Raw genomic sequence first — 24,840 nt, 5'->3', positions numbered from 1 at the left:
GGCTTTCCATTAAATCTACAGACACTTACTGTCTTCCATTCATGTTTCCAAACGTATCTATTGCTTCTGTCTTACTTCCTGATCAGACTTTAGGTCATGACACAGGAAGGAGTTGACCAGTCGACCTCATTAGCACACACCCTGCATCATCCACCCACCCACTCCCAGATGCACATTTTTTAAATGAAATGCAATCAATCAGTGATCACCCTTCTCACTAACAAAATATAAAATCAAATTGCATAGTGTATGGCCATCTTTATACAAATACATAGGAGGGAGTGGACAGAAACACTCAGCTGTCAATCCCCATTCATATCTCTGCATAGCAGGAACTTACATTCCCACATGTATTTTTTATTTTTTGCGATGGGGGAGGAGCATTTTCACTCATCACACATAGGGCAGCCCACCTGAATGGACACAACTAGTAATTTTAGGTTACAAAAGATGGTCATACACTATACAAGCTTATTGTACAATCTCATTTAGATCTGCCATCAATTATGTAGTGCAAGGGAGTGTCTGATTGGATATAGAGTGATTGGCTAGATAGGGGTTTCCTCCTATTATATAAATTTGGTAAATCTAAAGGAGATTGTATAATCAGATTGTGTAGTGTATGGCCACCTTTATACACCTAAAATTACTAGTTGCACTTTTAGTGCCATTAATTGTTAACGGCACACCAAGCATACTAGACACAGAAGCAAACACACATTTTGCCATGTGAAAAAACGAGTAGCAAATGCTGCAAAAAGCACATTAGAGAACACGCAACCCACAAAACGCCAAAATGTCCCCTAAGTCCCATATAGCACAGCCCATTAAAATCAGCAGGCTGCCCTATGCATGTCACAGGAAAAACGAGACAAAACCTTCAATCCCACTATACTAGATGTGTGTTTCCTTGCATTTCAGAAATGCGCTGCACCAAAAATCGCAGTTAAAAAACACACCAAGCTCTGCTATAAAAAAAAGGGAAGCCCATTCAGGTGGACGGGCTGCCCTATGCATGGTGAGTGAAAATGCTCCAAAAAAAACACCAAAAAACGCATGTGGGAATTTGAGTTCCCGCTATGCAGAGATGTGAACGGGGCTTGATTGCTGTGTGTTTCTGTCCACTCCCTCCTATGTATTTGTACAAAGTATATGGCCATATATTATGCAATCTGATTGTATATTGTGTTTTTAGTGAGAAGGGTGATCACTGATTGATTGCATTTCATTTAAAAAACGTGCAGCTGGGAGTGGGAGGGTGGATGAGGCAGGGTGTGTGCTAATGAGGTCAGCTGGTCAACTCCTTCCTGTGTCATGACTTAAAGTCTGTAAGGAAGAAAGGCAGAAGTAATAGATACTTTTGGAAACATGGATGGAGGACAGCAAGGTAAGTGTCTATAAATTTTATGGAAAGCTTATTAAAAATCTAATGCCCCGTACACACGACCGGACTTTTCAACATCAAAAGTCTGACGGAATGATTCCGGCAGACTATTCGATCGTGTGTGGGCTGCAACGGACTTTTGATTCGCAAAAGTCTGACAGACTTTAGAAATGAAACATGCTTCAAATTTTTATGCCAGAACTCTGCCGGACCCAGAAATCCGCTCGTGTGTGTGCTAGTCTGACGGACTAAAACCGACGCTAGGGCAGCTATTGGCTACTGGCTATGAACTTCCTTATTCTAGTCCAGTCATACGTCATCACGTTCGAATCCGTCGGACTTTGGTGTGATTGTGTGTGGCCAAGTCCGTTCATTCGGAAAGTCCGTCAGAACTCTGTCAGAACTCCGTCAGAACTCCGTCAGAACTCCGTCAGAACTCCGTCGAAAGTCTGCCGGACTTAAGTCCTGTCGTGTGTACGCGGCATTAGATATTTTTGCAAAAAAAGTACATGAATGCTATCTTGGTACATAGGGGATCTGGAATTTGGGGGAAAAAAAGGTGAACTTATCCTTTAAACATTTGCTACTCAAAATAACCAGTGTTCAAAGGCGAATAGGCTGTTACTAAAGGTGAATAGGCTTTTGACTTTGCAAGAAAAGTTCCACTTTGCAAGCGAATTTGTCTCAGAACTTAAAGTTTTACTTTGCAAAGAATACCCACATGCAAGGAAAATATAACGCAGCGTTTTTATTTGCACATGATTGGATGATCGAAGTCATCAGAGCTTCACCCTATTACTAAGCTCCCGGGGAAACTTCCCTTGCAAAGTAAATAGTTAATTTCCCCTTAGTAAATCAACCCCAATTCCTGAAATGAGATTAGTAGGCGGACAGACTGGTTTTCATTTATAATGCAGGCTAGGGTATGGACGTTCAGAAAATGCATGATATATACAAGTAACACATGTCAAACAGTGCCCTTTTTTATATTCTATCTTTCTTCAACACACTGAAAAAAGGTAAAGATTTTTGTAATATAAATAAAAACACTCCAGGTTTAATGTTACATGGTCAAACATGAAACTATCCATACAAGTTGGCATCAGTTAAATAGATTCTGCTCAATATTGCATTTCAGAAATAATATACATTGATGTAACGGTCCATAAATGCACAGAGGATGCAACATTTGTGATATATCATTAATATTTAAAGAATCATCCATGTTTAATATGTAATATGCAACATCAAGAAATAGAAAACACATGCAATCATTCAAGAAGTAAACAAACTGTACTCACTTTAGTAAAATGTACTAATATATGAAAAGTAAGGTCCAAATATAGGACATAAATATCTGATAAATTGCAGGAAATACAAACATGTGGGATCCAGAGGGGATCTATTTTGAAGTACACAGTGAGCTTCCTGTTCGCTATATCAGGCAGACTCTCCTCAGTTCAACTATTCATAGGATTTTTACTCTCTGAGTAGTGTAATATTAGATGCTTGTTGCTAAGTACCTAATTTGATATACATATCTTTCGATGTGTTGTAAACCTGGAATTAGACTTCAGGGGGCTGAGTCCTTCAATAAATTATAACATACAGCTACTGACTCTCAGCCAGAGGACAAAGGCAACTGTTTGCTTTCTGATGTCTGCAAAAGGACAATGGGGTTTATTTACTAAAGCTGCAGCCTGCAAACTCAGGCTCACTTCTGCATAGAAATCAACCAGCTTGCAGGTTTTACTGCCAAAGCTTAATTGAACAAGCTGAGGTTAGAAGCTGATTGGTTCCCAATGGGAGATGCACCATATTCTGAGTGCACTAGTTTTAGTAAATCTACCCCATTATGTATTTGTTTATCTGTTCAGTTGTTTTTTGACTCTTGGCAATTCTATAAACCAGCTCTCTATACACATAGTAGGTGAGGTTGAAAAAAGACACAAGTATATCAAGTCCAACCCATTAGTGAAAATCATAACGCGTGTCCTAGACACTCTTTAGAATTTCGTCACCCCTGTGCATGACAAGTGTGGATGTGGGATAAAGATTCATGCACCTGTCGGGAACAAAAGTATGAATCTCTTGCATGAAGGATCGGCACTGTGGCCTGAGAGTCCATACTGTGAACACACCATCCTCAGTGCCCCTTGCTAGCTAGAACACTCCAATGGCACATCTCCAGCCCTATTCATTTGCTGGTTGGGTCATGCCCTGGTTGACAGCTGAAAGTAAACAAGCGGAGATACTGGTGGCATAATTGTTCAAATATGGTCATTGTCTTATTTAGGAAACAACATAATCCAGCACCCCCACCCTTTTGTCTACGTTCAGCTGCTGGCTTGGGAATCTCACCGGCCACCGGTAGCACCAAGAAGCCCTGTGCGGGAAGCTGTCATACTCATGAGCTCAGGTGTCTCTCTGTATGCCAACTCTGGGATGGTCTTAATAACCACTAGCGCTTATGTGCAAACTGGTGGTAGTTCTTTAAGAATCTGTTGCAGTCAAAGTGATTCTGTAAAAAGAACTACTTGAGTCTGGCGAACAAGTTGGAAAGCTTTGCAAAACTATCCCAAGGCTTTGCTAAGTTTTTTGCAGGCCATTTTAAAGGGGCCATGCTGTCAAAATATCTTGTAACTCCCCCTTCCCTCTATGCCTGTTACTTTTGAAAGACTTTTCCATAGAAATTTCTTAGCAATTTTTTTTAAGAGGTAGTTGGCCAGGTCTTTCCTCAACCCTCCCCAAATTCTTGGCTTGGTCCTGGAATGCAGCATGCGATAACACATATGCACAACCATGTACTAGGGCCAATTTAGACAGGTGTCTAAAGAGAGTAAGTATCATTATGTCTTTGGAGTGTGGGTGGAAACCAGAGTATCTGGAGCATACCCACATAAATACAAGGAGAACAAAGCCCATGCAGATAGTGTCCTGGTCAAGATTCAAACCAATGACCCTAGTGCTGCAAGGCATAAGTGCCCACCCCTAAGCCACCATGGCCAAAGGATGTTAAGACAATGCTATCGGTCAGTAGACAATAGTTTTATTTCTTGCAGTATTCATATATGCTATAAAGATTTCAGGTAAAATAACTCACATGATTTACAAATACACTGTATTTAAAACCGGAGAGGAGGCGCAGCAAATAGTACAACTCACAGTATACAGCAAATGCATGTCCACTGATTAAAGTACATTGTGCTCTGCTTAAATATCCAGTTGGAAATTCACAACTGCTAATAGAACAAGACCACATCTCCATATAAAATAGTCACTGTTTCTGAACAGTTTAGAAAAAAAACAAAGAGCAAGAATTGCTTAATTAAAAATAAACTAAACATTTTACTGATAACACTAGCAGCAATAACGTTATGTGGGCAATAAACAAATTCACCACATAATAAGTAATAGCACTTAACAGATTGACAACTGACAGTCCAGTTACAAGACGCACAGTTTGCAAAAGTTTATTTGTTATACACGGAATAATTGTTAGATACCCACTTTGTCTGAAGTACATACATTCTTGGTGGCGTATAATCTTATTTTATCGGCAGTATATCCACCTTTCAGTTACATATGTAAAATCCATTTATATCTTCTACACTGTCCATCGCTTCTTGCGGAAACTGGCAGTACAGCTACATTCAAACGACACATTATTGTCCATCTCAAACTTTCCATCAAGTCCATCAAGTCTTCGTCTCTCCTGTCCACAAATCGTTTCATTGGAGCCTACCGCACTCCTTCAAGAAACTGCTGGTCGGTAATTCAATTCATTACCTTAAAGGATCAATGTTAAGCCATCTTCCAGTCCAAACATTCACTGGACCTGTTCTGCAGAAAGTCGAGTCTCATATAGGCTCAGAGCATGGTGCACAAACTGATATTGTTCACTTGTTTGGACCATTCCTCCTCTGTTTAAAGAAAATACGTAGATTATTATAGTTAATGAGAAGGCATTCATTAGATCTCAACACAAAAAATGTCTTACTAAAATAAACTAGGTAATTACATGTATTGTATTTTTCAAAATGCTCATATCGCCATAATATAAGCAAATACAAGTAATTCTTTTTAACTGAAAACATATTAAAGTGTCATTAAACTCAGACTATGAAAAACTCTCATTACATGCTTTATAACTGAGTGCGCATACTCACAAAGTCACAAATGTTATTGTTTTGTGTAGAGTGAAATATACCTGGTTGATCCTGCCTTCAGTTGTCCCTCCCGTTTTCTCTTTGTCCTCACTGCAACCTGAGATTGTGTAAACCAGCTGCTGTCCTCTACTGAGCATGCTTATATTTCAGTCCCATTCTAAGCTCTTCATTTCCTGCTTTTTCTTATCTGTACAGCCCATATAAGTGTAGAGTCACACATATAGGCTTATGCATTGCTCCCAACTGTCCCTGATTTGGAACGAATTTCATCTGTACCTCTTACCTCCTCATTTGTCACTCATTTCAGTCTGATCTATATAGTTTTATATAAAATGCAAATGTAAATGTTTTTCAGTGCTAAACCATCCAATCTTTAAATTGCTGCATTTGTACATTTCAAAAGCTGGTAAAAAGGACTAGTAGTGGTAAAAAGGCACTTGTAGGTTTAAGTAATATTTGTTTTTGTATAATTCCCTTAAAGTGGGAGTAAACTTCCACATATGAATTTTACTTATAGGTAAGCCTATAATAAGGCTTACCTGTAGGTACTGTAAATATCTCCTAAACCTTCACTGTTTAGGCGATATTTACTGTACAAGCAGCCGGTGACATCACTGGCGCATGTGCTCTGATGGAACGTCCTCCCGCCCGTCCCTTCAGAGTCTTGTGCCGTAAACGGCGGCTCCCGTGTGCATGCGTGGGAGTGACATCATCGTGGCACAGGCCACTCACACACCCAGAGTCCGCAAACCCGGAAGGAAAATGGGTGAAGATGGAAGCCCTGTCAGCAGTGACAACTTGCCACTGGAAAGGCTTCGTTCTAAGGTACGTTTTATTAATTTTGGCACTGCCTATACCACATTAATGCATAACAAATACACATTTGATGTTTAACCACTAGCTGACCAGCCACCGACGTTATACGGCGGCAGGTTGGCTCTCCTGCGCAAACTCAATGTCCACACCATCGTGGAGATCTGGGTATCTGCCTTTGTAAACAAAGTGGGTCCCGATTCTGACAGGAGACAGGACGGAGATCTACTGTTCCCAGTGATCGGGGACAGTGATCTCTGTCATATCCCTGCCAACCCACCCCCTCTACAGTTAGAACACACCCAGGGAACACAGTTAACCCCTTGATCGCCCTTTACTGGTAACCCCTTCCCTGCCAGTGTCATTTTTACATTGAGCAGTGCATTTTTCTAGCACTGATGAATATAATAATGTCAATGGTCCCCAAAAAGTGTAATTTGATTTGATCAGATTTGTCCCGCTAAAAATCGCAGATCGCAGCCATTAGTAGTAAAAACAATAATAAAAAAATAAAAGTCCCTAAATCTATCTATATAAGCTTTGCATAAACCAATCAATATACGCCTACTGCAATTTTTTTTAACCAAAAGTATGTAGAAGAATACATATCGGCCAAAACTCATGAATACATTTGTTTTGTTATATATATTTTTTTGGGGGTAATTTATTAAAGCAAAAAGTAAAAAAAAAAATTTTTTTTTTTTCAAAATTGTCGCTCTTTGTTTATAGCGCAAAAAATAAAAACCGCAGAGGTGATCAAATACCACCAAAAGAAAGCTATATCTGTAAAGAAAAAAAAGAAAATTTTGTTTGGGTACAGTATCGCACGATCGCTCAATTGTCAGTCAAAGCGACGCAGTGCCGCAACCCAAAAAAAATGGCCTGGTCATTAACCACTTCCCTACCACGCATAGTCATAACACGGTGGCAGGAACGCTTCGTCCCTCCGGGCCGCCGTCATATGACGTCTATTACTTCTGAGCCTCTAGGGGGCGCGCACACGCACCTGCGATGTCCGCTGGGCACCTGCGATTGCCCGCAAACACAGCAGGACTGTGGATCTATGTGTGTGTAAACACACAGATCCACGTGCTGTCAGAGGAGAGGAGACAGATGGTGTTTTCCCAGTACAGAGGAACACCAATTGGTCTCCTCCCCTTGTGAGTCCCCGCCCCCTACAGTTAGAATCACTCCCTAGGAAACATAATTAACCTGTCGATCACCCCCTAGTGTTAACACCTTCCCTTCCAGTCACATTTACACAGTAATCAGTGAATTTTTTTTATAGCACTGATCGCTGTATAACTGTCAATGGTCCCAAAATAGTGTCAAAAGTGTCCAAAGTGTCCGCCGCAATATCGCAGTCACAGTAAAAATCACAGATCGCCGCCATTACTAAAAAAAAAAAAAATAACAATAAAAATGCCATACATTTATCCCCTGTTTTATAGATGATATAACTTTTGCGCAAAGCAATCAATATATGTTTATTGCGTTTATTTTTACCAAAAATATGTAAAAGAATATATATCGGCCTAAACTGAGGAAAAAAAATTGTTTTTGATTTTTTTTAATGGGATATTTATTATAGCAAAAAGTAAAACATATTTTGCTCTTTTCTTGTTTATAACGCAAAAAAAAAAAAACACAGATCAAATACCACCAAAAGAAAGCTCTATTTGTGGGGGGGGGGTGATATCAAAATTTCATATGGGTACAGTGTTGCATGACCGCACAATCGTCATTCAAAGTGTAACAGCCCCGAAAGCTGAAAATTGGTCTGGGCAGGAAGGGGGTGGAAATGCCCAGTATTGAAGTGGTTAAGGGGGCAAATCCTTCTGGGGCTGAAGTGGTTAACAATGATTTATTGGGAGTTGTAGCACAGTTTTTGATATTAATAATTTAATTTGAATTGCTCTTCTTTTTTGTTTGTCATGTGATTGGCACAGCACCAATCAAGGCTGGCCAGTCACAGACTCATACTGTAGAGAGCACACATCTGCAAACTAATAGAAGCTTCTCCCAAATATATTTCCCTGTAGATGACCACACAACAGTGTTGAAGTAATAAGGTATTTAGAGGGTTAAGAAAAATACAGTGACATGATATAAATGATTTATGTGAATGAATTATGGCAATTAAAGTGGTTGTAAACCCTTACAAACCACTTTGACCTACAGGTAAGCCTAGATTAAGGCTTACCTGTAGGTCCAAGAAATATCTCATAAACCTACATGGTTTAGGAGATATTTGCGATGCATAGTAGTCCATTATGCTTTACCTTTGCAGGGAATCAAAGAGGAAGTAAACTCATCAGGGTTTACTTCCTCTTTAACACTTCTCTGTTTAGTATTTTTAGTATGTTTAGTATGTTTATGTTTTTTTAGAATGTTTAAACAAAGAACTTAACTGTACTCTGCAAGTATGAAAACCGGTCATATAGCGTGGCCCCAAAGCTGTTTTAAAATACAACCTTCCTTAAAGCTTTTAATTTTTCTGTCTAGTATGTTTGCACCCCTCCCAGCTCATGCTTGCCATATTTGCTTGTTCTTATTGTGAATATTTTTATTGCTCAACCCTGGATCATTTTTTATTACATTTTTGCATGCATGTTAAAAGGCACATTTTAGACTTGAAGATTACCTAAACCTACCAAAACAATACCGTAGATATTTTCTAGAAGCAGAGAACATTTGGAATAGAATATGGTAGTTGCAACATTTTAGATTGCACGTTTATTGCTATTACAAGGGGGCTGACAAACCTTCTATGCAATAACATATGTGGAGTGACAGGTTCTCTTTATGGAGGCATCAGGGGTCTATTAGAGCTTTAATTCCTCCTCTGCATGTCAGTCACGACCAGTGTTTCTCAACTCCAGTCCTCAAGGCGCCCTGACAGGTCATGGTTTCAGGATTTCCCTCAAATGAAACAACTGGGGTAATTACTAATGCCGGCCATACACGGTTCGAATTTCGAAAGAATTTTCTTTCGAAAATCGTATCTAAGAATTTTCGTATGAATTTCGCACCATTAGTGGGCTGCAGCAACAGCCGATTTTCGTGCGGAAATAAAATTTGAGGAATCGGACATGTTGGAAATTTTTTGAAAAACTAACGATTTTCTAATCAATGATGGGAGAATCGTGTGAGAAACGTAATAAGAAAAGAAAATGTACGGAGATAAAAGAAAATGTACGGAGATAAAAGAAAATGTACGGAGAGAAAAGAAGATTCCCAGCCAAGAAAATTCTTTTCTGTAGCAACATGAGGTGAAATTGAAGGCTTGGTCGGCCGAATTTCGAAAATCAATGGTGGCATCATTGGATCACAAAAAAAACGAATTTTCTGATTTTGAAAAGAAAATTTGTTCGAAATTCGACCGTGTATGGCCTGCATTAGGCAGTAAAACTGATCAAATCACCTGTGCAAAATAATGGAAGGCCTGAAAACATGACCTGTTGGGAAGCCTTGAATACTGAAGTTGAGAAACACTGGTCAAGAAGATCAAATACAAACAGTGCTCAATCTTATTTTTTCCAGCCAGAGGTTCCAGGTTCTGAAAGCTTTAATTTACTATAGAGCAGATCAGGAATGGATGTTCCTTCATCTGCTTCCACTCTCTCTGTTTCTTTGGGTTTTGAGGAGTGGGGGAGCCTAGGAACCAGTGGGGGGGGGGGGGGGGTCACACATACGATATTGAAAGCTTGTTTTAGCTATTTGATTGCCATGGTATGTGGAATTCATCATTATTCAATTGATCAAAGCGTTAAAGTGTATGTCAAGCCAAAAGCATTTTTTTCCTAATTTCATATATAGACAGGAAGGATAAAACTCCTGTCAGGTTTTCACTGGTATCTAGGGCTTGGTTCTAGAGACTTCCAGGGAGTCCAAGGAAAAATCTGCAACAGGGTCAAGAGCTAATACAGAACTTGCTGACAGAAGGAGACAGCAAAAGTGAGCAGAGGGATGTCTCATCACTTTACTGCTGCTCCTTCACTGCCTAATTACAGGTTGGGGTCTTGGAGATGACCTAATTATTGTTTGACTGCAGTAGAGCTAATGTGGGCAGAAGAAAAAACATACAGATTGCCATACTAACACATCCGATGTTAGTGTGGCAATCTGAGCTATTGTGTTTTGACAGGGGAACTGCCCCCCCCCCCCCTTCCCTTGCCAGAACACTGATCTGTGCCTGGCATGCTGTTACACAGCCAAATTCCAGGGAGCACTGACCCAGATTGTTGGGCTCGGCTGAGGGAGGCTTTGGCAGTAGGGATATGTGGGGCTGTGAGCTCCACTGATGCTCGGACACTGCCCCATGCAGCCTGTATAGGCTCGGTGCAGAGAAACCGAGTGGGAGAACTGAGAGCCCCAGACCTATGAGAGTGCCTCCCCTGGACCTCTGAGAGCTGGTCCCCTAGACCTCTGAAAGCCCCTGCACCTCTGAGAGTTGGAGGTGAACCTGGCTGGCCAGGTAGGTATAGCTGTGCATTGCTGAAATGTAGAATTTTAGAAATGGCTCCTATAGTCCATCTGCAGTTTCTGTTTTTCTCCTGTAGTCCATCTGCAGTCTCTGGTTATCTCCTGTAGTCCATCCACAGTCTCTGTTTATCTCCTGTAGAACATCTGCAGTCTTTGGTTTTCTCCTGTAGTCCATCTGCAGTCTCTGGTTATCTCCTGTAGTCCATCCACAGTTTCTGTTTATATACTGTAGTCCATCCACAGTCTCTGGTTATCTCCTGTAGTCCATCCGCGGTCTCTGGTTATCTCCTGTAGTCCATCCGCAGTCTCTGGTTATCTCCTGTAGTCCATCCACAGTCTCTGGTTATCTCCTGTAGTCCATCCGCAGTCTCTGTTTATCTCCTGTAGTCCATATACAGTCTCTGGTTATCTCCTGTAGTCCATCAGCAGTCTCTTTTTATCTCCTGTAATCCATTTGCAGTCTCTGGTTATCTGTGCATTTGGTTTGTGGCTACTGCGACTGTGACTTCAATGGACAAGTTTAATGGTGATGCCTATGAAACATGACATGCCGGGTTGAAGCTAAGCATCAATTTCACCGCAATATGTAGTCAACGATGCAGCTGCTATGTTCATTTAGAGATAGGTGGTTATCTCCTGTAGTCCATCCGCAGTCTCTGTTTATCTCCTGTAGTCCATCTGCAGGCTCTGGTTATCTCCTGTAGTCCATCCACAGTTTCTGTTTATATCCTGTAGTCCATCCGCAGTCTCTGGTTATCTCCTGTAGTCCATCCGCAGTCTCTGGTTATCTCCTGTAGTCCATCCACAGTCTCTGGTTATCTGTGCATTTGGTTTGTGGCTACTGCAACTGTGACTTCAATGGACAAGTTTAATGGTGATGCCTATGAAACATGACATGTCGGGTTGAAGCTAAGCATCAATTTAACCGCAATATGTAGTCAATGTTGCAGCTGCTATGTTCATTTAGAGATAGGTAGTCAAGGGTTAGTTAATCATCCTCTTTTTGCTGGCACCAAAATATGGTATGGTTTTGCTGTGATTGTTGATCGATTTATCGCACAACAAGCATCCAACACCACACCATGTTTTGGTGCCATTAAAAATGACCACAAACACATGTGCTGCATTTTTCCAGCATTGCAGTGTGATTTGGAATCCGGGCGGGGCGGCAGAATTGCAGCAATATTCTGCCTACAATCCCAAATCGCTCCATGTGTCAGGGCCCAACACAACAGAAATTATGGAAGACTCAGCCTTAGCATATTTTATAGGTACAATGAAGCCCTGGTTTTGTTTAAGCACTGCTTTTAAGCCCCTCCCACTGTCCGCTCTGTTCTGGTGGGGGGCGCATCACCCTGTCAGAACACAATAGAACAGCGGGAGAGATTACTGTACTAACACCGCGTGTGTTAGTATAGTGGTCTGTCAGGGTTTTTTTTCATTCAGCCCAGCGGGCAGTCTACCATGCCTTAGACGGCACAATAGCCAACCTCAAAGCACAGCCCGTACACGAGCGGAGCATAGGGGCAGGGCTGGCATGAAAGTAGTGGACTGGGAACTATTGGCTGAGACAGCTGGGGGGGCGGAGCCAGCGCAAGGATGCGTGCGCGCGCTACGCCCCAGCGTCCAGTTTGTTAGGGGAAGTTCACCGAGCGACATGGCATCTTCGCTGGGCGACCTGGTTCAGCAACTGCGGGCCGCGGCGGCGACGAACGGGGAGCGGTGGCTCCACGACCAGGTGGCGGCGGCCCTCGGCGAGGTACGGGACAATACGAGGATGGAGGGGGATGGATCGGCCCGGGCGCGGCGTTCCCGCCCGCCGGCCCGCTTCTCCCCTGATTCCCCCAGGGCTCCACCCAGTCGCCATGCGGGGACCGCTGGCCCCGCCCCCACGAGCCGCCCGCAAAACGGCCAGCCCGGAGGGCTGAGGAGGCCTCTGGGTGTGCTGGGGAGGGGGGGCGCAGCTCCATGAGGCCGGTGGCCGGTCCGGCGCCGGCCTCCACCAGCACGGCGTTCCGCCGCGAAGATGATCCGGGCCCCTCTCGTAGCGCAGCTGCTGCGGGGGTGGGGCCACGCCGTCGGAGGCCGTACACAGCGGCTGCGGGAAGCACACCGGTGGTGGAGGACATGTCTCCGGTGGGGCGGCGGCCGCCGCACCACAGTCTCCCAGCGTCGGCGGAAGCAGGGCCAAGCAGCCGGAAGAAAGCGGTGAAGAAGTCGGCGGCGGGGCGGAGCAGAGGACGGCCCAAGCGCACCTCGCCAGCAGCCCAGGCGGTGCCCGGTGGACGGATGTCGCCCAGGGATGGAATGGCTACCCCGGACCGGTCGGAAGGCGAGCTGTCGTCGTCAGCGGAGGAGGGACCGAGTGGCGTTCCGTCAGCGGTCGGTGAAGGTTCGGCGGCTGGAGGCGTTTCTTCCAGGCGGCCCGGTAAGTCAGATTTTATTCCGGGGTCCTTGGGGAGGGTTGGTTGGGGGGGTCGGGCAGTGAGGGGGAGGAGGGTGCATGGGGGATTGCCCGCGGCGGGGGGGATGCTGCCTCGTTTGCCCCGCATCTGGCACGGCGGGAGAGAGACCGCGTTCCGGCGGATGGGGGGCTAGCGGGCCTCCTGGCGGGCCTCAAGGATCTGGTCGGCAGACTGGAGGCTGGGGGGGCGGGTCCGGGCTCGGCGTGGACGGCTCCGCCAGTGGCTGGGGGTGTGGTAGCTGGGGCTACCCCGCCGGCTGCGGCCGGGGCGGTCACGGCTCCGGGCGCGGGGGATCAGGTGGTGGCAGCCGCGCCGGCTGCACCAGCTGGCCCCACGGGGGAAGCGGCAGGGGATGCGGGCAAGAAACAGGACCTGGTCAGGTTAGCGGATGCGGCGCGCTGCGAGGTGTATGTGTGTTTTGAGGGGCCGCTGGGGGCGCATTTGAAGCAGGGAATACGTGGAGATATTTTCTCTGCTGCCCCTGGAAAAGTTCAACCTGGATAGGGTCAAGCCGGAGGACAACAAGAAGGAGGACGAAGAGAAGAGACGGTACCGCTTGATTCCTCGGACCTTCCCGAATTGGCTGCAGGCATTCGCGATTCTCGCCAGTGTGATAGGAGAAAAGAATCCGGAGCATTGTTCGGCTCTTTTTTGCTACTTGGATGCGATAGGGGAGGCGCACAGAGTCTACGGGGGATTGGCTTGGCTGCGTTATGATGAGCAGTTTCGGCAGCGGAGGGCGATTCGACCTGCTCTTCGCTGGGATCATAAGGATATCAGTTTGTGGATGCGCCTTATGTCGTCGGCAAGGACTACGAGTCAGTTTTTTCAGGGGGGGGGGCGGTGGACCAGGGGCTTCCGGTCAATCGGCCGCTAGACGGAAGGGAGTCTGCTGGCAGTATAATGAAGGTAGTTGTAGGTTCGCAGGCAGCTGCAAATACAAGCACGAGTGCTCGGGTTGTGGAGGCGCCCACCCGGTGTCTCGCTGCTTCAAGCAAGGCAAAGGCAGGGTCGGGGAGCCTGCAAACAAGAGGGACGACGCCGGTGAGGCTGGAAAGGATGCGTCCTTTTCTCGATCGATATCCGGATAGGGAGGCGGCGGCGATTCTGGGTTTGGGGTTTGCGGTGGGTTTTCGTATTCCGGCAGTCCTGGGGACGACCCCCCCGGTGGCCAAGAATTTGCGGTCTGCCATGTTACATCCCGAAGTGGTTTCGGAGAAACTGCGGAAGGAGGTGTCATTGGGGAGGATCGCGAGCCCGTTCTCGGACCTGGTGGTATCACCCTTGGGGGTGGTTCCTAAGAAGGAACCGGGTAAGTATCGCTTAATCCACCATCTCTCCTACCCGAAGGGGGGTTCGGTGAATGATGCCATCGACCCTCGGCTTAGCGCGGTTTCCTACACATCTTTTGATGCGGCGGTGTTTTGGGTGCGGCGTTATGGCCGGGGGGCGTTGATGGCAAAAACTGATATTGAGGCGGCATTTCGCTTGCTTCCGGTGCACCCCGAGAGTTTTCGGCTTTTGGGCTGCCGGTGGCAGGAGGAGTACTATGTGGATCGGTGCTTGCCCATGGGATGCTCCATCTCGTGTGCGCTGTTTGAAAAATTCAGTTCCTTCGTGGAATGGGTGGTCAGAGACGTCGCGGGAGTGAATTCGGTCATCCACTATCTCGATGATTTCCTGTGTGTGGGTCCGGCCTCGTCTGCACTTTGCGCAGTTCTGTTGACAACGCTGGAGTGGGTGGCGCGGAGTTTCGGTATCCCTCTGGCCCCGGAAAAGACCGAACGGCCGACGACGGTGATCAGTTTTTTAGGCATTGTGTTGGACTCGGAGGTGATGGAGTGTCGCTTGCCGGCGGACAAGTTGGAGGCGCTGAAGGCGGAGATTAGAGGGTTGGTGGGTTTGCGGAAGGTACAGCTCAGGACTCTTCAGTCTGTGCTGGGTAAATTGAATTTCGCGTGCAGAATCATATCTATGGGAAGGGTCTTCAGTAGGAGGTTGGCGGCCAGTACAGGGGGGGTGGATTCTCCGAGGCACTTCGTGAGGCTGTCGAAAGAGCATCGGGAGGATCTACGGATTTGGCATGTATTCTTGGAATGTTTCAATGGGCGGGCGCTCTGGATGGCCGGGCCGGTGAGCAACTTTGATTTGGAACTTTACACGGATGCGGCGGGGTCCACGGGTTTCGGGGCCTATTTCCAAGGCAAATGGAGTGCGGGCCCATGACCGGCTGCATGGAAAGGTGGAGGGTTGCTGCGGAACATGGTGCTGTTGGAGCTTTTTCCAGTGGTACTGGCAGTGGAACTTTGGGGGGCATCCTTCCGGGATCGGAAGGTTCGCTTCCATGTGGACAATTTTGGTGTGGTGCAAGTCCTCAACCGGGTGTCCGCGGCGTCGCCGCCGGTGGTTAGGCTGCTGAGACATTTGGTACTGCGATGCATGCAATTGAACATCTTTATACATGCGGTGCACTTACCAGGGGTGGAGAATGTTGTGGCTGACGCACTGTCTCGGTTTCAGTGGGACAGATTCCGGGAGCTGGCGCCGTCCGCGGACGTTCATGGGGCTCCCTGCCCGGAGGAATTGTGGAAGATTGCGTTGGACGAACCTCATACTGGATCAGACGGTCGGTGAGTGGGGGCACTTGGTCGGCGTACGAGAAGACGTGGGCGGAATGGGAGGCGTTGGGGTTACAGGTGGGAGCGGACGAACGGGACAGGCGACTGATGGTGATCTACTTTGTTTCCCGGAACATGGAACGGGGGGTTTCAGTTTCCCGAATGGGGCAGAAATTGGCCGGTTTGGCCTTTTGGTTCAAACTGCGGGGGGAGCAGGACTTCACCAAAGATTTTTGGGTGAGGCAGGCTCTGAAGGGCTATCGGAAGGGGAAACAGGTGAAGGATGACAGGAGACCGGTGTCCTTCGAGTTGTTGGGCAGACTTTGTAGTCGGTTGGGGGTTGTGTGTTTGTCGGGTTATGAGAGGGTGTTGTTCAGGGCCGCGTTTGTGTTGGCGTTTTTTGGTGCTTTTCGTATAGGGGAACTGGTCAGCCCTTCTAAGAAGGGGCCGGGGGGTTTGTTTTTTGATGAGGTGTACTGCGGGGAGGACCGGGTGCGCATGCGGATAGGGAGGTCTAAGACGGATCAGGAGGGCAAAGGGAAGGAAGTCGTGGTGTTCGCGATTCCTGAATGCGAGCTTTGCCCGGTCTTGGTTTTGAGGGAATTTTTGTCCGCTCGGCCGGCTTGTCCGGGCCCATTGTTGATACATGGGAATGGGAAGTTTCTATCGAGATACCAGTTCGTAGGGGTCTTTCGGAAATGCCTGAAGGCGTTGGGTTTGGAAGGGGAAAAGTTTTCCTCGCACTCTTTCCGAATTGGGGCTGCGACGGAGGCTGTTCGGTGGGGTCTAGATGAGGAGGCGGTTAAGAGGATTGGCCGCTGGGAATCTCGGAGGTTTAAATCTTATGTTCGGCCTGAGTTGGTGGGTGTTTAGCTGGGAGAGCTGGGGTACGTGTTGGCATGGGTTTGTGTTTCAACATGTGCGGTTACTGTGATTTGGGTATGTGTTTTGCTTTCTTTCAGGTGCAGCGCCAGGACTGGTCTGGATTTTGGGCCATTCATACGTCTGCTGGGGAGCCAGGAGGGGTGATGTTAGGCCAGAGGGCAGACAGTTGGGGATATCCAGGCTTGAGGCATGTGTTAAATGGTTTGGGTTTCCCGGCATGCTATGGAGCAGAATGGTGCACGAAGTGTGCCGTTTTGCGGGGTTTGACAGGGCCCCGGATGTTTTAGTGTTACATGCTGGGGACAATGATTTGGGCCTCCGCACCAAGTTGGACGTCACGCGGGACATCAAATATGATTTCTTGCAACTCAGGGCGGCCTTCCCCCTCATGATTATAGTGTGGTCTGACATTGTAGCCAGAACCAAGTGGCGGTTTGCCAGGTCTGTGGACAAAACTAACAAGGCCCGCAGGAAGATTAATCAGGAGGTCAGTCGCTTCGTGGTACGCAATGGGGGGTTGGCGGTCCGGCATTTGGAGTTGGAGGTTGAGACGTGGCGGTACCTAAAAGAGGATGGTGTGCACCTCAATGATGTGGGCACTGATTTGTGGGCTTTAGGCATACAAGATGGGGCGGAGCGTGCCTTGCAGGTGTGGCGGTGCTCACAAGGATAAGGTGTTATCCTTGCTTGCGGTGGCGGGTGTTGGTCGATGCAGGTACAGGAAGATAACCCCTCCCCACAGAGAAGTTGATGCGGGACCCATTGGAGATATGGGCTCGTTGATGATATGCCATATAGTGAGGGTTGATATGGCAGATGGTGAATGGGTGCACTGCGGTAAAAGAGTTGGGTGTCTTTGAGCTAGCATGTCAGCTTGAGGCCTAGTTAAAGGAATATTACCGCAGTGCTTGGTTTGGATCGATATGCTAATGGGGTGGGGAGGGGGAATTTCCTGCAGATGACTAACGCGCTCAGGGTTTTGAAGTTTAAATGATGTTTGTTGATATTTTTGTTGATATTTTTGTTACATGTTGAAATTATTATTTTGATTAATAAAGAGGCTGCTACGGCCACAAAATACTCCAAAAGGAAGGTGTGGTCTCATTTAATGGGAAGAGGCAAGGTATGGAGTTGGGTGGGTGGCACAGTAGCTGAGGTGCATCAGTCATACTATAGTCAAGCACAGCCCGTACGCGAGCGGAGCATAGGGGCAGGGCTGGCATGAAAGTAGTGGACTGGGAACTATTGGCTGAGACAGCTGGGGGGGCGGAGCCAGCGCGAGGATGCGTGCGCGCGCTACGCCCCAGCGTCCAGTTTGTTAGAGGAAGTTCCCACCCTCCCTCCCTTACATCGGACAGAGTGGTTACGATGGGGACTCTGGGGGGGGGGGGGGGGTGACGGGCTAACTCATTTTCTTTTTCAGGTTTCCGGTGTTGGATGTCGTAGCGGTTGGCGGGTGTTGGTCGATGCAGGTACAGGAAGATAACCCCTCCCCACAGAGAAGTTGATGCGGGACCCATTGGAGATATGGGCTCGTTGATGATATGCCATATAGTGAGGGTTGATATGGCAGATGGTGAATGGGTGCACTGCGGTAAAAGAGTTGGGTGTCTTTGAGCTAGCATGTCAGCTTGAGGCCTAGTTAAAGGAATATTACCGCAGTGCTTGGTTTGGATCGATATGCTAATGGGGTGGGGAGGGGGAATTTCCTGCAGATGACTAACGCGCTCAGGGTTTTGAAGTTTAAATGATGTTTGTTGATATTTTTGTTGATATTTTTGTTACATGTTGAAATTATTATTTTGATTAATAAAGAGGCTGCTACGGCCACAAAATACTCCAAAAGGAAGGTGTGGTCTCATTTAATGGGAAGGGGCAAGGTATGGAGTTGGGTGGGTGGCACAGTAGCTGAGGTGCATCAGTCATACTATAGTCATGTGCGATGTTCATAAAACCAGAAGAAGGAAAACTGAAATCAGGTTCAATTTTCAAGAGGATCTGAGAAAATAGAATTATGCCGCATACACGCAATCGTAATTCTCGTCTGAAAAAGCTCTGATGGTTTTCCCGACGGAATTCCGACGGAACTCCGCTCAAGTTGTCTTGCCTACACACGGTCACACCAAATTCCGATTGTTTATAATGCGGTGACGTACAACACGTACGGCAGGGCTAGAAAAAGGAAGTTCAATAGCCAGTAGCCAATAGCTTTTGTCTCTTAGTTGAATCTGCGCATGCATGATTTTTGTAGTTTCGGAATTGCATATACACGATCGGAATTTCCGATAGAAAGTTTTTCCGTTGGGAAAATTGAGAACATGCTATCAATTTTTGGCTGGTGGAAATTCGGGCAGCTAAATTCCGATGGAGCATACACACGGTCACATTTTCCGATGAAAAGCACTCATCTGTCTTTTTCTGGCCGGAATTCCGATCGTGTGTACGCGGCATTAGGAATGTGATTACTTACTATGAGCAACACATAGTTTTTCCTTTTTTCCCGTCTTTATGAATTTGGCGCAATTTGCTTTATTTAAAAAGACTTTTACTTAATACCTGCTGCTGAGCCTCTCCCAGAACAAAAAATGATCTACGGCCCTGGACTTCTGTTCCACCACTGCGGGCAAACATGGATCAGAATTAATCTGGTCCCTGCTGATCCGACTGAACTTCAATCCATGTATGGCCAGCTTAAGATGTACATGATTTATCAACGTGTTCAAAAACAGGAGCTGCAGGATGGCCAGATCTAATGTTTGTTGCTCTCAATCAGCAACTGTGTGTTTCTACGTGGGCAGTGCTGGGCTTTAAAGGAAACCTATACTGTGGGAAATACAGAGACTTCCATTGCTGACTTCCTTCTGACAATGTTATGCCGCGTACACACAATCGTCTGCGGGACCACAGTACGCCGGACAATTCGATCGTGTGTGGGCTCCAGCGGACTTTTTCATTGTAAAAGCCCGGCGGACTTAGAAAGTTGTTTTGACTCAAAATATGTCTGCCGGACTTGGCTTTCAGCGGACAATCCGTTCGTCAGTGTGCTAGTCCGGCGGACTAAGAATGACGCATGCTCTGAAGCAAGTACGAGAAAGAAGCTATTGGTTACTGGCTATTGAACTTCCTTTTTCTAGTCCCATCGTACGTCATCATGTTAGAAATCGCCGGACTTTCAGAGTGTCCGTGTGTGGCCAAGTCCATTCGTTATAAAGTCCGGCGGATTGTTTGTAGGACCAATTCTGACGGACAATTCGATCGTGTGTACGCGGCATTAGTTGCCTTGCTTGTTCTGGTTTCAGTTCTCTTTGAGTCACTTACCTAGACAAAGCTCGAAGATGAAAGAAATCAGAACGCCTAATCTTCATTTCTGAGAAAGTTCTTAAACCACTGGATCTGCGTGACAGTCAGAGCCAGGGATCTAATATTGTCAGAAGAGGTCAGCAATGAAAGCCTCCAAACTGCTTTACTACAGGCTTCCTTCATATTAGATATTTCAGGCATCATTATAAATGTATTAACATGTTAAATAATTAGCAATATTCCAGTCCAATTTAGAATTAATTAGCAATGTTATCACCACTAGTTGGTGGCACAACAAACAAAACAATGCTCTCTTTTAACACTGCGCATGAAGTGATATGTAACTTACAATTACATTATCTGAACACATTCTATGCTAGTAAATGGTTTAATTGCCTTCACAGACTGTTGGTAAGTCTGAGCACCTGTGATATGGTATGCGCTCTAGGGGACTGCTTAGGCCATTTCAGCCTTAGACCTTTTCCAGACGGAGAAGCTCAAAGATCCCTGCTGATCGGAGCAGAGCAGGACAGATGTCACATCCATGTCCACTCAGTTTATGCAGAGCGGACACGAGAAGACTGAGCTCTATGGGCGGTACGGGTGTAGATGTCTATCTATCTATCTATCTATCTATCTATCGATCCTATAGGGTTGATTTAATAAAGGAAAATAGAGATGTGCATGTGCATTTGCTTTCTGCAAGTGCAGCTGCTCCAGAGCTTAGTAAACAAGGGGGGGGGGGGGGGTTCTACTGATTTCTATCATCTAATCATATGCAAGCAAAAATACTGTTGCTGTTTTCCTTGTATGTGATTTGGTATTCTTGATAAAGTGAAGCTTTGGGGTTAGTTTCCTAAACTGGAAATACGGCTACAGTGTGGGCTTACTTTGCCAGGAGGACGTCCATGGATGGAGGCGTGCTCTGTAATCGCTGATCACAGATTAGGGTAAAGGGACAATCACAGTACCCTTTTACAATGTGATCAGCTGTGTCCAATGACAGCTGATCACGATGTAATCTGCAATCTTTTCCCCATGCTGACAGCATGAGGAGAGGAGAGGGGTGCCGATAACCAGCTTGTGTTAAAGGAACATCTACACCAGGGGTCCTCAAACTTTTTAAACAGGGGGCCAGTTCACGGTCCCTCAGACCGTTGGAGGGCCGGACTATAGTAAAAAAAAAAACTATTTATAGACAGTGCTCCCCCTTTAGTACAGTGCCCCCTTTATAGACAGTGCCCCCTTTAGTAGACAGTGCTCCCCCTTTAGTACAGTGCCCCCTTTATAGACAGTGCTCCCCCTTTAGTACAGTGCCCCCTTTATAGACAGTGCTCCCCCTTTAGTACAGTGCCCCCTTTATAGACAGTGCTCCCCCTTTAGTACAGTGCCCCCTTTATAGACAGTGCTCCCCCTTTAGTACAGTGCCCCCTTTATAGAAAGTGCTCCCCCTTTAGTACAGTGCCCCCTTTATAGACAGTGCCCCCTTTAGTAGACAGTGCTCCCCCTTTATAGACAGTGCTCCCCCTTTAGTACAGTGCTCCCTTTATAGACAGTGCTCCCACTTATAGACAGTGCCCCCTTTAGTAGACAGTGCTTCCCCTTTAGTACAGTGCCCCCTTTATAGACAGTGCTCCCCCTTTAGTACAGTGCCCCCTTTATAGACAGTGCTCCCTCTTTAGTACAGTGCCCCCTTTAGTAGACAGTGCTCCCCTTTAGTACAGTGCCCCCTTTATAGACAGTGCTCCCCCTTTAGTACAGTGCCCCCTTTATAGACAGTGCTCCCCCTTTAGTACAGTGTCCCCTTTATAGACAGTGCCCCCTTTAGTAGACAGTGCTCCCCCTTTATAGACAGTGCTCCCCCTTTAGTACAGTGCCCCCTTTATAGACAGTGCTCCCCCTTATAGACAGTGCCCCCTTTAGTAGACAGTGCTTCCCCTTTAGTACAGTGCCCCCTTTATAGACAGTGCTCCCCCTTTAGTACAGTGCCCCCTTTATAGACAGTGCTCCCCCTTTAGTACAGTGCCCCCTTTAGTAGACAGTGCCCCCTTTAGTAGACAGTGCTCCCCCTTTAGTACAGTGCCCCCTTTATAGACAGTGCTCCCCCTTTAGTACAGTGCCCCCTTTACAGACAGTGCTCCCCCTTTAGTACAGTGCCCCCTTTATAGACAGTGCTCCCCTTTAGGACATTGCCCCTTTTATAGACAGTGCTCCCCCTTTAGTACAGTGCCCCCTTTAGGACATTGCCCCCTTTATAAACAGTGCTCCCCCACCCCCCCTCCTCCCTCCTCACCTGCTGTCCTCCGGCTCCGCTCTGTATAATGGCGGCACATGGAGGAGCGAGCATGTGACATACACGTCACATAGACGTCTAACACTTACCTCCTGCGCGCGTCCTTTCTTCTCCGCCTCGGTTTCCATGGGCGCACGCATGGGACGTCAGTGACGTCGCTGTGTGCGCCTACTCCCGGCGGTCCCCGCGTTTACTTTCTGTAAGGGGGGCCGCAGGGACTTTGCAGAGGCATCCTTGTGTTCCGAAAGCATCTTTCGGAACACAAGGATGTCCTGAGGCTAAAACACCCGGCGGGCTGGGTAATGCGCTCCGCGGGCCGCATGTGGCCCGCGGGCCGTAGTTTGAGGACCCCTGATCTACACTGATAATCAGGGCACTGATTATCAGTGCCCTGATTATCAGTGCAGTCCCAAGAATGCCCACCAGTGCTGCTCGTCTGTGCCCAACAGTGCTGCCAATCAGTACCCACCAGTGCTGCCAATCAGTGCCCATCAGTGTCACCTATCAGTGCAACCTATCAGTGCCCATCAGTGTCACCTATCAGTGTCCATCAGTATCACCCATTAATGTTGCCTAGCAGCACCACCTATCAGTACTCATCAGTGCCACCTATTAGTGCCCATCAGTGCAGCCTAGCAGTGCCCATCAGTGCAGCCATCAGTGTATCCGTTGAGAAAAATTACCTGTATGCAAAATTTTAACTATTGAAAAGTTGTTTTTTTTCAAGATTTTCTGTATTTTTCCCTTTGTTTAGCAAGAAATAATAAACCCAGTGGTGATGAACTACTTCCCACCGGGCCAATGTACATATACGGCCGGGTGGGAGCCGCCTCCTTCTGAAGGAGGGGGATCGCGCGTGTGTGTGCCCACGCAGCGGTGCGATCCCGATGCACTCATGTCACCCGGACACGGCGCATCTCGTGTGTCCAATCACAGCCGTCATGTGATCTAAACAAACAGCCGGTTGCTAGGCAATCGGCTCTTCTCTCCTCACACGGAAGTCGTCGCTGAGGAGAGGAGAGCAGATCGCTGCACCCGGCTGGTGATCAGTGAATATGAGCTGTTTTTACAGCTTTTTACTCGCTGATCACTAGTCTAATGAAAACCTACAGTGTAAACACACATGTCACCACAATACACATGTCCCCACACATGTCCCCAAAACACACATGTCCCCAAATAATAAAAAGACATGTCCCCAACTAAAAAAACACATGTCCCCCACATATGTCCCACTAAAATCACATGCCCAATGATTATCTGCACACATATGTACATGATCATTTGCATACATATGTCCGTGATCACACAAACCAATTATTATATACTTTTTTTGGCTTAAATTTACGACAAAATTAGATTTTATTGGATTTCTTTTAAAATAGAAAAAATAAAATATAGTTTTTTTTTCCAGATTTCTGCTTTTTTTGCGCTTATATCGCAAAAACTAAAAAACTGAGTCGTGAATAAATACCACCAAAATAAAGCTCTATTTGTGCAAACAAAATGATAAAAATTTCATTTGGGTACAGTGTACCTTGACCGCGCAATTGTCATTGAAAGTGCGAGAGCGCTGAAAGCTGAAAATTGGGCTGGGAAGGAAGGGGGCGAAAGTGCCCTGTATTGTAGTGGTTAAAGACCACCAAAATAAATCTCTATTTGTGTGAAAAAAATGATAAAAAATGTCATATGGATAAAGTGTTGCATTACTGTGCAATTGTCATTCAAAGTGTGACAGCGCTGAAAGCTGAAAATTGGCCTGGGCAGGATGAGGGTAAAAGTGCCCAGTAGGCAAGTGGTTATTTAAACAAGCTGCATTCAGAAGCTGACCATACGGAGCTGCACCAGATTGCGCACTCGCCAGTTTTAGTAAATCAACCCCTTTACCTCATTTATAATGACCTGGAGCAACCCCTATATTATGTACTATTATATATATATATATATATATATATATATATATATATAGAAAGGCCAGTATGGTGGCCTGAAATTATGGGAGGAGCCCGGTGGTGTATATAACCTGCCGTCCGCCCATCTTCCTTGTCGGTTCCGGTGCGCGATATCTGATACGTCAGATATCAAGGGCCGACTATCCAGATCAGACGCAGCGAGCCTGTTCGGCGGTTCCCGCGTTTTCGTCTTCAATTCGACAATCCCGTCTCGTCCATCAGCGTCCGTAGATTCGTCGTCGCTGTACCCATCGAATTTGTCGCTCGGGCCGGCTGTCGCAGGTAGGGCTTCGGCACCCTCTTTTCATTACGTTTTCGATGTACCGTTATTTTGCTTGTACGCACGAGCCGCTCTGTTCTGTCATATCGAATGTTTCGGTGGCCTCGTACGCTTGTCACTGTATGCTACTTTCGACGTAGGCGTTGTCATCATTCGACACGTTCGATTACACCACGACAGGCGATTCATTCGCAGC

General features: G+C 46.6%; 1 protein-coding gene across 5 annotated transcripts in view; it reads right to left on the bottom strand.

Annotated features, from left to right (window-relative positions):
- Positions 1-2,421: 2,421 nt before the first annotated feature.
- The window catches only part of PTPRR (protein tyrosine phosphatase receptor type R), a 304,723-nt gene continuing 282,304 nt past the window's right edge, over positions 2,422-24,840 (bottom strand). For all 5 annotated transcript variants that reach the window (XM_077468720.1, XM_077468721.1, XM_077468722.1 and 2 more), the window contains one exon: positions 2,422-5,307. In XM_077468720.1, coding sequence (XP_077324846.1) covers positions 5,214-5,307 — 94 coding nt within the window. In that variant the 3' untranslated portion in view covers positions 2,422-5,213. The remainder of the gene's footprint in view (positions 5,308-24,840) is intronic.

The sequence above is a fragment of the Lithobates pipiens genome, unplaced genomic scaffold (assembly GCF_037356315.1).
Source record: "Lithobates pipiens isolate NorthernLeopardFrog02 unplaced genomic scaffold, aLitPip1_a1.2 Scaffold_8, whole genome shotgun sequence".
NCBI classification, from domain to species: Eukaryota; Metazoa; Chordata; class Amphibia; order Anura; family Ranidae; genus Lithobates; species Lithobates pipiens.
The sequence above is the reverse complement of the archived record's forward strand: the minus strand, read 5'-3'. Positions and strand labels throughout refer to the sequence as shown.